This window comes from Bacillus rossius, chromosome 5, assembly GCF_032445375.1.
Source record: "Bacillus rossius redtenbacheri isolate Brsri chromosome 5, Brsri_v3, whole genome shotgun sequence".
In the NCBI taxonomy this organism is placed as follows: domain Eukaryota; kingdom Metazoa; phylum Arthropoda; class Insecta; order Phasmatodea; family Bacillidae; genus Bacillus; species Bacillus rossius.
This window is the reverse complement of record NC_086333.1, coordinates 48,853,583-48,867,203: the sequence shown is the minus strand read 5'-3', so window position 1 is coordinate 48,867,203 and position 13,621 is coordinate 48,853,583. Positions and strand designations below refer to the sequence as shown.

The following is a 13,621-nucleotide window of genomic DNA, read 5'->3' as shown; positions in this document are numbered from 1 at the left end:
AGCTCTCGTTTTACGATTCTAATAATGCATGGAATTTGTTAAAAAAAAAATAATATTTCTTTGCCTTTGTGTGTATTTGATGTTTAGTACTAAGGGCAAACTACATATTTCTGTAGGAAGACTGAAGTTATTTGTTTCCAGTGCAATGTAATACTTTAATGATAATTAGTTTATCCTAATGTTATATTTTCGCCCGGGGCAAGGAGTCTCTCTGCTACTTCACTTTCCCATTTCTCTCAACCTTCTGTGTAGGTATTTTGCACACCTCACTTTCAATACCTTCGTCACAAACCCATTTTACTCTTGCATTTTCCATACTAGTAATGATTGGGTAAATATGTATTAAACGGATTAGCGCCAAAAAAAATCGTACAAATATGAAATAACTTTCATTATATGCTATCTTACGTACTCTCTTCAGAACCGCCTGCGGAGATAAAAAATTCCAATTACTTTAGGAGATATCGAATTTTTTAATCTTCATTTTTTGGCGATTTTTTTTAAAAAAAAATTTAAAAATCCGAAAATACCTTTATTCTGTGCTCTTAAACTTCCTCTTTTCATTAAACCCGGCTGAGATAAGAAATTCCAAATACTTTTGGAGATATCGAATTTTTTAATTTTCATCCTGTGCACTCGTGCGGCGATAACGGTTGCTTGTTTACAAGTATCATTTTTTTTTTATTGCGATGTTCCCGAACGGAGAAACCTAAGATACACATAGAGTTCTGCCATTCCCGATTACACCCGAACAATTCACCTTCGGCCAACCTCGGGTTTATTTATTAATATTTCTCTGTTTATTTTAATGTAGCTATACTAACCTAACTAACCATCCAAATGGCTTTAAAGTGTTTTAATGTAGCTAACCTATCCGACCACTTTTAATATTTCAATTCATTTTTTCCTGCGCAAAAATAAATAAATCCCGAGGTTGGCCGAAGGTGAATATTCGGGTGTAATCGGGAATGGCAGAACTTTATGTGGATCTTAAGGACTCTCACGTAAACGAATACATCATGTAAAAAGAAACTTACGTGAGTTTATTCTGTTCATCCTTTTTTCCGGTTAGTTAGGTCAGGTCAGCTACATTATAAATCATGTAAAAAGAAACTTACGTGAGTTTATTCTGTTCATCCTTTTTTCCGGTTAGTTAGGTCAGGTCAGCTACATTATAAATACTTTAAAACTAAACAACCAATAAAATTAATTTTATTATTTTTAATGTCTGTTCAGTTTCAAAGTATTTATAATGTAGCTGACCTGACCTAATCTACCTTTGTCCCATTTTGTTATGTCAGGTCAGTTACATTATAAATACTTAAAACTATACAATATGTAAAATAAATTGATATTATTTTTAATTTCGGTTTATTTTGAAGTATTTATAATGTAACTAACCTTACCTAATGGAAAATTTATGTTATTTAGACATTCACGCGCACACGGCAAAATATAAAATGGCGACGGTCAAATTATTACACACGTCTGGTATAGCAAAATAAGAACGGCCATATCTCCAAAAGTATTTGGAATTTTTTATCTCCGCAGGCGGTTCTGAAAAGAGGACGTAAGATAGCATATAATGAAAGTTATTTCATATTTGTAAGATTTTTTTTGGCGCTAATCCGTACAATACATATTTACCAATGATTGTTTCCCCTCTTTTTGTACACCTCCATTTCATCTGATTCTTCCACTTGTGGTCTCTCCTATCTTTGTAACCTATCTCCAACTTCTTTCCACCTCTCTCTGCCTTGATTACCTTTAACCGCATCACAAGCCTTATGGCCGATCTCTTCCCTGGAAGTATGTCCCACCTCAGCTCCTTGATCATCATTGATGGTCTGTATGTCTACCATTCTTTCCCCTTCACTTCTCCTCCACGTACTCATCACCCATCTTTCTGTTTTGTGCTGTACCTTCTCCAGGTCTCGTATTTCTGTCACCAAACTATAATTTTCACATAATTTTTGTTCTTGTAATTTTTTCAAGGTGGTTAGTGCCTGTTATCACAGAAAAAAGCGCACATACACATACAAAGTAGAATACACGTCTTCCAGTGGTTTTTGCCAATTGCACACTGCAAATGCACTTAATAAAAGCTCTTAATCGTGGCACAATATCCTTTAATTCCTGTACTCCAGTGCAGTGGAAAGCCAATCAGGATAAAATCAGTGGCACAATGCAATGCGGAATTGGGGTTCATTTCTTGGCAGAATCGAGCTAAGATTTTTTGATAATGAGAAATGTAGCAGAAACTGCCCTATGATAGTGGTATTTCTCTATACTCTTTATTCCCCCACCAAAATGTTCACTGGTGTTCTATTCAAATTGCTGAACCCCTGGTCTCTAATTTTGCCAATATTCATTCATTCATTCGGTGGTCTGCAGCTGACCGTCTACAGATGGTGATTTGGCCACTGATTGGCCAAGATGCCTGTCATGTGACAGCAGATCGGTGTGGCAGAGCTTTGCCAATGGAATTGTTAGTTTTGATTGGTTTGGGATGCTGGTTAGCTGTCGATCAGCAGTGTTCATGCTATTCGTCTTTACGGATGATGCGAAGCAAAAAATTGCATGATAGAAGTGGAGGTATACTTAGTAAATTGACTTTTATTTGTATATAAATTTTTTTTGTTTAGAATGCTTTATATTACAATACCAAAATTTATATTCAAATGAGCACAATGCCCATAACATAGTTAGAAATGACAAGCAAGAATTAAAGAGGCAAGGTCTCAAGAAAGAGACACACTGCAACATGAATTAATGCGCAACCTCCTGATGGTCTCAAACTGATTTTCGACTCTTCTCACACCAAACCTTCAGAGAGTTGCGTAAGTGGTTTGCTGCTGTCTTCAAAGCTGAAGACCAGATGGAGAGCCTGTCCTCGACAGCTCCACAAGATGAAGCATCCTCATGTACAACACGCAGCTGTACAGAATTTGTAAACGCAACTCCTACCAGTGAAAGCATGAGTGGACTACCAATAAGTGACATTTTTTAGAAGCTACATGGAAACTTTACACAGTCATGTTTAGTTTGTATGTCCTTCCCTACCTCAAAATATATTATGATTACTTATAGTTAATTACCAAGTATTTCATTGTTGTGTCGTTTAGGTATATACCTTATTTCAAACTGTGTATGCTGACATTTTAATTTTTATCATTACAGAGCGATGTATTGTACTATATTTTATTCCCTTAGTTTAGTATTACATTATTTTTATTCTTGATAGTTTTCGTTCTATTATTTTCAAAGCAAAAAAAAAAAGTTCAATTTTAGATTCTACACGGTTCTCACTTAAGCAGCTATTTACTTCGTCACCAACAGTTCTGCAGATACAATACTTTCTAAATACATAATAATTTCATCTGTACAAACACTCATGTTAGCATTAAATTAAATAATAATGTGACATTTTTGTGTTGTTGCATAACAAGAAGTTATAATTATTATAAGAACAGTAAAATTCGAAGTGCGTATTATAGGTTAGGTAAGGTTAGGTTTGATTGTGGTATTTCGGCATTAAGGTACATTTAAGAAACACACACAAATTCATTCATTTGTTATTTTGACCTTGTGGTACACAGCAGTTTTCTAGCTGTCGGCATTGTGGTACACAGCAGTTTTCTAGCTGTCGGCGTTGCTGTCATTTTGGCATTCGGCGTTATGGTATTCGGTGTTATGGTATTCGGCATTATTGTACGTTCGGCGTTGTGGTATTTTGGCATTGTGGAAATGACCCGACTTAAACCACAGAACGGATGTTCCCCCGCAGGAGGAAATGGGTGTTTCTCACAGAATGGGTGTTTACAGTTCACTCTGGGATTTTCCACAGAACAGGAATTAGCTATTCAATATTTTTTAATTTTAAAGGAGTATTTAGCTGGGTATGATTTACAACTTATTCAGATCATTTAAATGATAAGATCTTAATTATTATATAATTTTGTGTTCCTGTATATTACTAGAAACATTAATGACCAAAATTTAATGTTATTAAAGTGGAATTAGACCTTTCATTAAAGAAATTGATACATTCTATTTAAAAAAAAAACATTATTAAAAAAATTGGTTGTCTAAAGTTGATTTACGGACGATAGTTTAACGTGACGTCATAACAAAACATTGATGAAATGATTGCATACTTACTTTATGAATATAATTGAATCTTTTTAAATTTTTATAATAAATAATAAATACTTGAAATTATACTAGTAATCAGATTTTTAAAATGCAAGAATAATTAACCTTTGTTGCCGAAAATGTTATAATAAGCAATGAAAACCACAGATTAAAATTTGGCGAGAATATTTACGGTTTTTTGTCTTCCAGTGCTCAAAATGATATGTAATTGTGGCCCCGGGCACGAAATTTTATTTATAGAGTAGATTACTTGTAATTAATTTAAAAAACTGGTGTTTAGCTATAAAGTTTAAATATAATTATGAACAAGTTTTCATATAAATAAACTGTAATCAAATATCTATCATCAGTTATATGAATCACCATAATTTTTTAGTCAATTGTAACATAACCTATTATTACTGCACTTGCCGACAGATGGTAATTTTTTTAATAATAAAAAAATAAATACTTGAAATTATACTAGTAATCAGATTTTTAAAATGCAAGAATAATTAACCTTTAATTGCCGAAATTGTTTTTGTCATAAGCAATGAAAACCACAGATTAAAATTCGTCGAGAATATTTTAAGTTTTTATGTCTTCCAGTGCTCAAAATGATATGCAATTGTGGCCCCGGGCACAAAATTTTATTTATAATTCATTAATAATAACGCCCCTCTGGATAAACAAAGGAAAATATGTATTAACAAGTGCCTGGTTGCCGCGAAAGGTGATAGTGCGATTCGTTCAGTTCGCGTCCGTCACTGTAGAAGGAAGCACCGTAGGGGAATAATATTATTTCGTTTTTATAATACGATTTTATAACAAATACACATCCCAAATACACCAAACTTATTTATAATGTGTTACAATATTTTTTAAAACATTGTGCAAAAGATCCTGGGTGTAATTTGAATTATTATGTGTAACTGTAAAACACCATTGTTCGTACAAAAAAAGTATTTGAAAATTCAACATTACTTTTAAATAACCGTACCGATTGTGCTGAAAATCGGTGGACGATCGTTAAATTACATAATATTAATAATTCAATTGACGAAAACATGATTGAAATGTCAAATCGATGGTTGTTCCAATCGAGTGGAAGAGAGATAGATGCGGCGCATGCGTACAATGAGCGTAACGGGACACAGCGAAACGGGACAATGTGCATAACGGGACACTTTTTCGTGCGTGCAGCCAGCGTTCATCGATTTATTAGACTTTGTCACGTCAAAAAAACAATTTTTTATTAAAACCACTTGGTTTAAACCACGTTTTAAACCATTGTGGTTGAAGTAAGCCAAATCTGCTAGACTTTCTATATAGATTGTAGCTGCATTGAACAGAAAACATCTGAAACAATTTGGCAAATTGGAATATGCAAAAATTTTTGATGGATCATTTCAGAATACTTGAACACACACTGGGTGCTTGGAATGTAAAGTTTAAAGAATATTTGAATGCGCCCAGAGAAATATGACCTTTAGTATCTACCTGCACCTGTTAGACTAGCAGAAAGGTATTTTTTTTTTTGGTTGGGTTTGTGGAGGCGACAGTGTACCTCCTGTGTAATTGTTTAAAACCCCAAAAGTTTGATGCTGGTATAGCAAATAGTGTTATTCGGCTCTTCCTGATTTACCTTAGTCATTTAATTTATATTACATTTCTGGCAAAATGTTAGAACTTAAATTTCATAAAAGTTTTTCTCCTGTTTTTAATTCCAGAGCAGTTGAAGCAGTTCCTCATGGAATTTGCGACGGTGGACGACAGCAGTCAGAAGCACTTCAAGTACGCGGCTCAGCTTGAAAACATTGCCCACAGAGAGCAGGTACAGTTGGCATTGTGCTACTGCTTGGTAAATTTTTATAAACCCTCTTGCAATTGGGCTTCCGCCTGGTGACGAGGAGTCCTCCCCTCGGCGAATGTTGTTTGTAGGCATCATGTGAACAAACATGCACTCAACAAAAAAAAAATGTTAGGCCACACATTAGTAGATGAGGCTGAAATGGCTAAAATTAATACCAATTAATAATCATAATAACGTGTAGTGGTCTATAAAATTGAATATTTAGAATCCTATCTTTTTTTTTTTTTTTTTTATCAAGAGCGGTATTCAACTACGAAGTGCAGTTTTGTTACATTATTAGAAATATGCTATTTATGCCTGTATTATTCAGTTTGAAACATTTATTGGTAAGTTTTCTGAAAATAGTTTATAAAAGTCTTTTTTTTCTCTCTCTCATTGTATTCCATAAAAAAATGTAGTGCCAGCAATCCAGTATATTTTAGGGGACTTAAAATTAGAAATTAAAAATTAGAAAACCCTTTAAAATGTTTCCATAATTAATACATATTATAATTTTATTCACAAATAACATATATCATATATGTTAAAAGTACAACATCTTGTGGAACAGTAAAAGGATAACTATGAAGAAAAAAAAAATTACGTAGTAAAGTTCAGAGGTTATCCGTGTTGAATTTTTTAATTTACTTAAATTCCTCTAATATTTTTGTTTGAATCTTTTTCCCTAGAATATCAAATCCGTCGAATACTAAGGATTTGATGGTGTTTGAGGATTTGATTGGCATTCATTCCTAATAAAAACTTAAAAATAATTTTTTTTAAAAATTTTGGAAAAAGTGCCTGAAATGGCTTCACTAAGTATTTGTAAGCACCTTGCGTAAGCCCCTACAAAGCTAACTTGAGCGAGTGTCGCGCCCATGGCAGGTGGCCTTGACGCTGGAGCTGGACGATCTCTCAGAGTTCGACGCGGGCCTGGCCGACGCGGTGGTCGGGAACACGCGCAGATACGTGGCGCTGGTCAGCGACATCGTCCACGAGCTGCTCCCCACCTACCGTCGTCACGAGGTGAGGGGTCGCTGCGCGCATCGCCGTCTTGAGTTCTCACGTTCGCTCCACGTTTATTTATTTTTTTTTTTTAGTAATCACGGTTCCAACGTGCTATGCAAGCATTGCATCTTGTGTTCAATTTGAAATATTTTTTATGGACGTATACCATTGCTGGTTTTCGCTGGTACACCTCTTTAATAACTTTGAAAGAGTTCTTAATGTTCTTTAATTGAAAAAAAAGTCCTTAAATTTCACTAAGAATCTTTAAAATCTCTTTAATAAAACTGATAGTGTGCAAATAATGAATTAAACTGGTATTTTAATGTTGTTTTGTTTCCGACTTGGCAGCAAACAACGCTTTGTGCAAATGCAGTGTAATTAGCACAATTTCAGGTCACGTGATTGGATTTTATGTATGAAAACTCTTTTTTGAATTAATTGTTTGGTTTTTGGTCTTACCTTTAAACCAAAAAAGGCACGTATTAATGTCTAAACCAGCGCTAATTTTGGTACCCTGAAATTTATTATTTTAATGCGCCTGCATCAAGGAAGGGGCAGTGCTCAGCCGTTCAGGTTGTGGAAACCGGGAGGAGTGAGGGGATCCTGAAACTGCTTCAGCCGTGCGAGCGTGCGTGCGTGTCTGGCAGGTGGTGGCCAAGGATGCGCTTGACGTGTACATAGAGCACCGCACCATGATGGAGCAGCGCATGAGGCGGCCGGGCGACCAGCACGCTCCCCAGAACAAGTATCCCCCGGAGCTCATGAGGAGATTGTGAGTCCCTCCGAGCCCTTCCGCAGCACTGCGTCAGTTGGGGGAAAAAAAAAAACCAGCATTGGTGTTTCGAGAGCATGTTCAGTTGAAACCAAAATGTTGGGGGGGGGGGGGGGGGGGGGGGGTGGTTTGTGTTTGCACAATTTTCCGGAATTTTTTAACCTCTTTCATGGGGGAGTGGAGTCCATGGTACCATACAATAATAAACTATAACAAAAGCAAGAACAATAGCTTGTGAGGTTTTTTAGTTACAAATTTTCTAACTATAGCTTGGATTTACAATCAAAAAAATTTTTTTTTAAATTTTTTTTTGTTCCGTGAATTCCACATGGAGACAAGGCTCTGGAATATAGAACTTGTCGAGCCATACAATGTAAAATATATGAACATGTATTACTGTTTTCATAAAAAAAACCCACATATACTGTATATACGAAATATAATGCTATGTTTTTTTTTTACCAAAACTGTTGTAACTATAAGTGGGGGTCACATTATACAGAGTTTTATCCCAGAATCATTGAACGTTTTATGCTACAATCAAGTATGAAAAGTAGTGGTGTGATTTTTATGCGAGATCAGCAGTTATGTATTTTTTATAAACTAAAGAATGTTGCATTCAAAGTATGTTTAATTAAAAAGTAGAGTTTACAAAAGCATGCCAAAACAAATTAAATTAATTGGTTATGCAACAAAAACATATTTCGTTAAACTTAAAATAGGTAAATAAAAACATGAACCGGAAGTAAGTATTCCCGTAAGTATCATCATAGTAGTGTTGTGCGAGATCTCGAACCTCAAGAAAAATTTCGAGAAATTTTGCATTCTCGAACAGCGAGCAAGAAAAATAATTTCTTGAAAAAAAAAAAAAAACGAGAATTTTTTTGGTACCGGTAACAACTCAATTTGGTATGGAAACTAAATTTGATATTGATAGTTGTATTTTTATATGTTGAACATTACAGACACACTGCCATTATTTTAGTTTAAATGTTTTAAAAATACCAAAGGCGTCTGCCTGTTTGGACGAAAAATGATTTGGCGGAACACAAAGCAAACATGATGCAATCATTAAGAGATATAAGACTAGCCGATAGTCAACCATCCAAAACCTTTATCAATAACCGAAACTGTGAATAAAAACTGTCATATGAAATTCGAATTTATCCTGAAAGAAAAACTGCCGTATTTAATTTTTAAATTACGTAAGCGTAATACATAATAAAATACGTTCAAACCTAACCTACAAAATTGGTTTCGTTTACATACACGTTAATACGTAAAAGTTATTAAAAGCATTACCTTTAATTTAGTCATAATATTTTGTTCGGTAATGTTTAATAGCAAACTGAAATGTTGATTATAACGGAAAAATACAAAATTTACTTTTTAACAAACAAAAGGGAATGGTGGTCATGCTGCCAGACCGAGTCTGCTTCGCTGTTCCGTTTCTTATTTCATTTCCAATAAAAGACTGCGCAAGTCATGTGATCATTAAATGGGCTGGAATGTAAAGGAATGGATTGAACACGCAGAACAATTCACGCCCTTGTATTACGTAAAATTACGTGGATGTGTGTGTTCAAACCTGTTGAAAAGGCAGAATAAATAGTATGTTCATCCCATTTCCTTTTCCACCTTTGTTTCACTCAGTCGTAAGACGTCACGAGTAATGAATCCCGCCAAAGCCTCCCTAGTATCAATTTCTTTGTTTTCATTACAGTACCAGAGTTTCCCGTTTACGCGAGCTGCTCTGCGGTTATGAATAAATAATGTGACGCCTGTAAAATGTTATTAGAAATATGAGAATAATTTACTAATACTACTTTATCTCTAACTGCGGCGTAACCAAGGGGAAAAAAAAGTGTTGCTGGAATATAACAGTTTAACAGAAGTAAACATTGTTGTCAAATTAAACTTTGATTTTACGGTAAAATGGAAGATGTGGACATATCAGTGTGGCAGTATTACACAAAAAGTGGCGATAAGTCAACGAGAACCACAATTAACATGTTAGCTACTAGACTTTTACCTAAGTGAGTGAATGTTTATTTATAATTTAGTGTAGGCTTACATAACGTGTGGTGCATGTCAGTTGTGCACAGGCAACTAAATTGACATTCTATATGATAAACAACAGTTTTATGTACAGAACAATATATTTTGAAAGTGATATCTACAGTAAATCTTGATTATTTAAAAATTTCTCATTCTCGTCTCGTTTCTCGCGAGAAAAATATTTTCTTTCTCGAAAATTTCTTGATCTCATTCTCGCACAACCCTACATCATAGTACACACTAACTACGAAAGAGTGGAGGCTATCAAATGTAATTTACTCTGCACAAGACAGTGCTCATGTTGCATGGAATTGGTGAACTATCAATATTGATATTAGACTGTGCATCAACGTAACTAAATATGATAACTAGTGCTAGCTACATTTTTATATGCGCTACACAGTGGTGACAGAAAATTAGAGGTTAAAATGTTTGGAAACATCTTTAAAAAAAATTACATTTCGGACAACTTTGTATTTATTTTAAATAAGTAATGGTGATAACCTAACAAATAATGTTTTGCAACTTTATATAAATTGTTTTATTGGGGGGGGAGTACATATTGTGGAGAAAATTGTGGGACCGAAACCTTTTTGGACCGTATTGGATGGGAAATCATGTTGTGTAGGTACGTTGTACAGGTGCACCATCCTTTATCCGAAATTCCAAAATCAGAACAACTCTCAATTCCTAATTTTTTTTCGAAACTTCAACGTCCGCGATATTGTTCGCAGTTGTGTGGCAAACTCAAGTCGCGATCGCGTGACTAGTGAGAGCGAGTGACTTGGCAGCACTGCGTCAGCAAGGCAGCATGCAATTTGGCAACGCCGAGGCGCTGTGTTTACCGTTTGTCCAGCAAACTAGCGCCAGTTACAGCTTGCTGCTTGGCTACGATAGGAGTTGTTTTATCGCGTTTAGTAGTTAACCTTGTTGTTACGCGAACGTGTTGCCATATTTGAAGACTGCAATGGCAAAAAGGCATTCCGATATGAAGATGGGTGGTAGCGAAAAAAAACGAAAACACTTAACATTATCAATAACTCGGAAGGTGGAATTATTGCGGAAACTGAACTCGAGCAACGTTCATTTGTAAGTGCGCAAGAAGTAATGTCTGTGTATGTGATTAAAGAAAAATTGCTTAGTCAGAAGCCTAAAACAAAACAAGTGACACTTCAAGAGGAATTTAAAAATGCCATCATTCGTGCTGCTTCATCTCAGGAGAAGGAAAATCCTGCTCCCGGCCGATCACGAGATGTACGAGTTGACAGCGACATCGGCGGCGATGACGACGCACCATAAACATTCTCCAGATGTTTTACAGTATCAGTTGTTAAAAACAAATTATTTTGGCGATTGTTTCAGGTATTTATTTATGCTGCAGTGTTTATTTACGTTATTTACTTTGTTGTTTTTTGTACTATGTTGCTTGAAATCCTTAATACATCTGACATAACCTAACTTGGCTTTACTAGGCCTCCTGTATATTAAAATTCCGAAATCCGAAAAATTCCGAAATTTGGAATGCTGCTGGTCCCGACCATTTCAGATAAAGGATTGTGCTCCTGTACTTGAGTTTTACTGTAATTGTAATTACTGTATTTTTTCATTATAACTACCATACTGCCTGACAGCAACTTGAAATCTAATTGCATATTTCTTTGTTCTGTGATCTTTGGCAAACTCATGTTTACTACCTACATAAAGCGCTCGGAATCTAACAGTGGGACCACAAACATAATGCGACTATTATGCAAGAAATTTTTTCCAAATAACAGTGCGACCATTATGCGATAAAACATGGTACAGCTCAGTTTTACCATATTCACCACACAATAATTCAATCAATAATTTTTACTATAACTGCTGAAATCATTTATATATATATTTTTTTGTGGATCACACATGGAGACAAGGCTCCGGAATATAGAGCATCTCGTCATACAATGTAAAATATGTGCATATGCATTGCTATTTACACAAATAAAATACAAATATTACCTCTTTAAAACATAATACATTGTACATGTCTAGAAAAACTACTGTACAGTTTATACATAAAAATGGTAATATTAAGTTTAGGTAACCGTTAGAGCAAATCTAGCACATAGTATAGTTGATGTAACCATTACTATAATATAAGATCTCAGGTCAGCTAAACAACAGTGATACTTATCTATTTTAAATCAAATTAAAGAAAATTAATTATGGGTACATAATAATTGCAAACTTGTATCTTGCCACAGGAAGAAATGTTAATTAAAAACATTGGGAACAGCTTAATTTTAAAAATACATGGTGTGTGTATCGTAACTGCTACATCTCTTAAACCACTTTAGACGTTTAGACCACTGTTAATTACTGTCACTTATGCAAATTTAGTTCAGCTCTTGTTTAAGGATTTGTGAATCTTTGGGAAGCAGGGGGGGGGGGGGGGTGTGGGGATGTGTAGATGTCAGGTGTCAGCTGCGTGACTGATGAGTGAAAACACTTTGGAATGCCTTGAAGGGTTGGGGGTGGATTTCAAATGGAGTTTGTCCCTTGTCCCTGCGGTTTCCACTTCCTTCTGCTGCTTCTCTTCACTATGGCTGCTAGCCAAGACACCCCCTTCCCATCCTTTTTCGCTTTTCCAGGCGACCACATCACATCATTCTTTGCTTTCTGATAAATGTAGCTATTTTGAACAATCAACATAAAACTCAGTTTTTTTCTAATTGCAGCACACTTTTTCAAAAGAGTTCTTGTAAATTTCTCTTATGATGAAATTGGCACCAGTATATGTCCATGCTGTAAATATAGATATCCATTATTTTCACTATAATAGTTTAAAAATTTTTGAAACCAATAAAAAAAGATGTATAAAAAAGTAGTAAAAATTATGTGTGGTGTGCTGCCAATGTCTACAATTTATGTTTAGCAGTGGTTCAAAAAGGTTGGGAAATGCTGAACTAGGTAGGTTTAGGTAGCTGTATTCAGCATGGGTGTTGGTGCGAGACAACCCTAGCGATCACGGTTGCTGCCGTGTCGCAGCGAGGTTTACTTCAAGGACGCGGCCCTGCGCAAGCCACTGCCCATCCGGGAGGTGAAGGCGGAGCACATCGGCAAGCTGGTGACGGTGCGGGGCATCGTGACTCGCTGCACGGAGGTCAAGCCCATGATGGCGGTGGCAACCTACACCTGCGACCAGTGCGGGGCCGAGACCTACCAGCCGGTACGTCGTCGCTCGGGGGTCCCCGAGCTGACTAGTCATAGCAGGAGTCCTAACACCTTTTCCTATTGTGTGTATGGTGTATTTGCCCACAGGGGCTCCAAGGCGGCAGGGGCTAATGCCTAAGAGCGTCAGGTTATAAAATAGTGATGGGTCAATTCCTGTTTTTTCCCGGTTCTCGGTTCGGTACCGGTTCTTAAAAATCGGTTCTCGGTTCTCGGTTCCTCGGTTCTGACTTAAAAAAATAAAATAAATATTGTTCACACATTATTTATGAGGTGTTTTAAGTAATAAACTATTTACTGTTTTGGCTACAAAAAAGCACTACTAAAAAGCATGTGTCCATACTTACAACTTCAACAATTTACTGTTTATAACACTGAAAATAATAATTTGTTTGTATTGTTCTGTCCTCAATGTTTTTTATTGTATGCTTACAAAGAAATGCATTGGCATAATGATTCAGTATTTAAAGAAGCTATCAAAGCAAATTAAAAGGTTTAGTTATAGTTTTCAAGGTACAGTAAACACACCAACCTTAATAAAACTAAAATTTACTATATTAATCAAACCCTACTTTAAAACATAGGAA

The 13,621-nt window shown here is 35.6% G+C and overlaps 1 protein-coding gene across 1 annotated transcript in view; it reads left to right on the top strand.

The window, feature by feature from the left end:
• Window positions 1-13,621, top strand: part of LOC134531778 (DNA replication licensing factor Mcm7) — a 33,845-nt gene that overhangs the window by 303 nt on the left and 19,921 nt on the right. Inside the window, exons 2-5 of the mRNA XM_063367685.1 lie at window positions 5,865-5,968; window positions 6,872-7,012; window positions 7,642-7,766; window positions 12,852-13,032. Coding sequence (XP_063223755.1) covers window positions 5,865-5,968; window positions 6,872-7,012; window positions 7,642-7,766; window positions 12,852-13,032 — 551 coding nt within the window. The remainder of the gene's footprint in view (window positions 1-5,864; window positions 5,969-6,871; window positions 7,013-7,641; window positions 7,767-12,851; window positions 13,033-13,621) is intronic.